This window comes from Bombus impatiens, unplaced genomic scaffold, assembly GCF_000188095.3.
Source record: "Bombus impatiens unplaced genomic scaffold, BIMP_2.2 scf_0361, whole genome shotgun sequence".
NCBI classification, from domain to species: Eukaryota; Metazoa; Arthropoda; class Insecta; order Hymenoptera; family Apidae; genus Bombus; species Bombus impatiens.
In genome coordinates this window covers 454,084-455,428 of record NT_176780.1, presented here as the reverse complement: position 1 = coordinate 455,428, position 1,345 = coordinate 454,084, and the positions used below count along the sequence as shown (strand labels likewise).

At 51.7% G+C, this 1,345-nt stretch overlaps 1 protein-coding gene across 6 annotated transcripts in view; it reads right to left on the bottom strand.

Annotated features, from left to right (window-relative positions):
• LOC100750151 (putative inorganic phosphate cotransporter) overlaps positions 1-1,345 on the bottom strand; it is a 12,128-nt gene continuing 10,783 nt past the window's right edge. For all 6 annotated transcript variants that reach the window (XM_012385876.3, XM_012385875.3, XM_012385879.3 and 3 more), the window contains exons 6-9: positions 1,187-1,345; positions 945-1,094; positions 466-840; positions 1-365 (exon numbers count right to left, since the gene is read on the bottom strand). The exon at positions 1,187-1,345 is cut by the window's right edge and continues 1 nt beyond it. In XM_012385876.3, the coding sequence (XP_012241299.1) occupies positions 180-365; positions 466-840; positions 945-1,094; positions 1,187-1,345 (870 nt within the window). In that variant the 3' untranslated portion in view covers positions 1-179. The remainder of the gene's footprint in view (positions 366-465; positions 841-944; positions 1,095-1,186) is intronic.

Below are 1,345 nucleotides of genomic sequence, written 5' to 3'. Positions count from 1 at the left end.
GGTCGAGTCGTACAAGGGCGCGAGATGCGAAGACGCGGAGTAGGCGAGCAACTGCGAACCATGTGGCGACACCGTCGCGTTGAACGGCAAAGTGGCAGAGGAACGAAGAACAAAGTACAAAAAATATGCGGAAGAAGGACCCGATAATAAAAGTAAAAAGCAACTAGCACGCTGGCTCGTCAATGGTGCGTTTCCGTGACAGTTTTCACAGTCTCCAAGCCTTCTTTCTCGTTCTTGTCCTCGTCTTTGTCCGGATTGTCCCACGGCTGCCGTTGTCCGGAGCTAAATATCGCGTAGAACAAGGCGCACACGATATACACGCCCGCCGAAATCATAAACACGATCCTCCATTTCGCTTGACTCGGCTGAAAAGAAAAAGGCGAGATTTCATTGGATACCCCAGGTTCCGATTCCGGCCGTTCCTCGCCGCCGTCCGACTCAGAATTCGCCAAACGCGATAATTACCGGTGAGACGATTATATAGCCAGCCGTGATGGGTGCCAGTAAGCCGGCCAGGTTGGCCAAACAGTTGGTAAAAGACATCAAAACGCCGGCGAATCTCGGTGAGATATCCAAATGATTCACTTTGAATCCGGAATAGATACCGCCGTTCAAGCCTACGCCGATCGTAAGAATAGTCACTGTCAACCAGGAATTGCATCCGGTGTACGAAGCGACTATCAGAGCGATCGCTGGTCCCAGTTGGCCGATGCTGTTGATGATCTTTCGCGTGGACCCGTGATTGAACTTTCCGCTAGAGATCATCCAGTCGGCTACGTGAGACACCAGCATCGAGAATATCCACATGGCCAAGTAGGGAAGCGAGGAAACGGTGCCGTTCTGTAACACATTTACGCGATGTTTATCGTCTCGACGACGAGTTTGCTTTTTGCGCTCGTGTTTACGATCGTTGCGACGCCTGTCCAGTTTCCCGGTTTCTTTACCGATTTAATGTCAAAGTGTAGAATCTGTTTCATGAAGGTCGGCAGCAGAGTCATCAACGTCTCGTATCCGTAGTTTTGGCCCATGTGCGCTATCAGGATAGCCCAGAACGGTAGCGAACTAACGATCGACTTCCACGGTACGGGCGGAGACTGTGAAAAACAATGTTGTCGTTAGAGGCGAGAGCGACGTTGCTTGAGCTTGCGACCTGCGAGTCACGGCTAAAACCCTTTTTCATACTCACGGAAGCTCCGGCGTTACCCCACAGAGCGCTCAGAATGTACTTCTTCTCGTCCTCGGATATACGCGGATGGCTTTCCGGGTCCTCGTAGACCATCAGCAGGAAAGCGACGCACCATATGGTACCGACAGCACCGAACACGTAAAAAATCGACGGCCAACC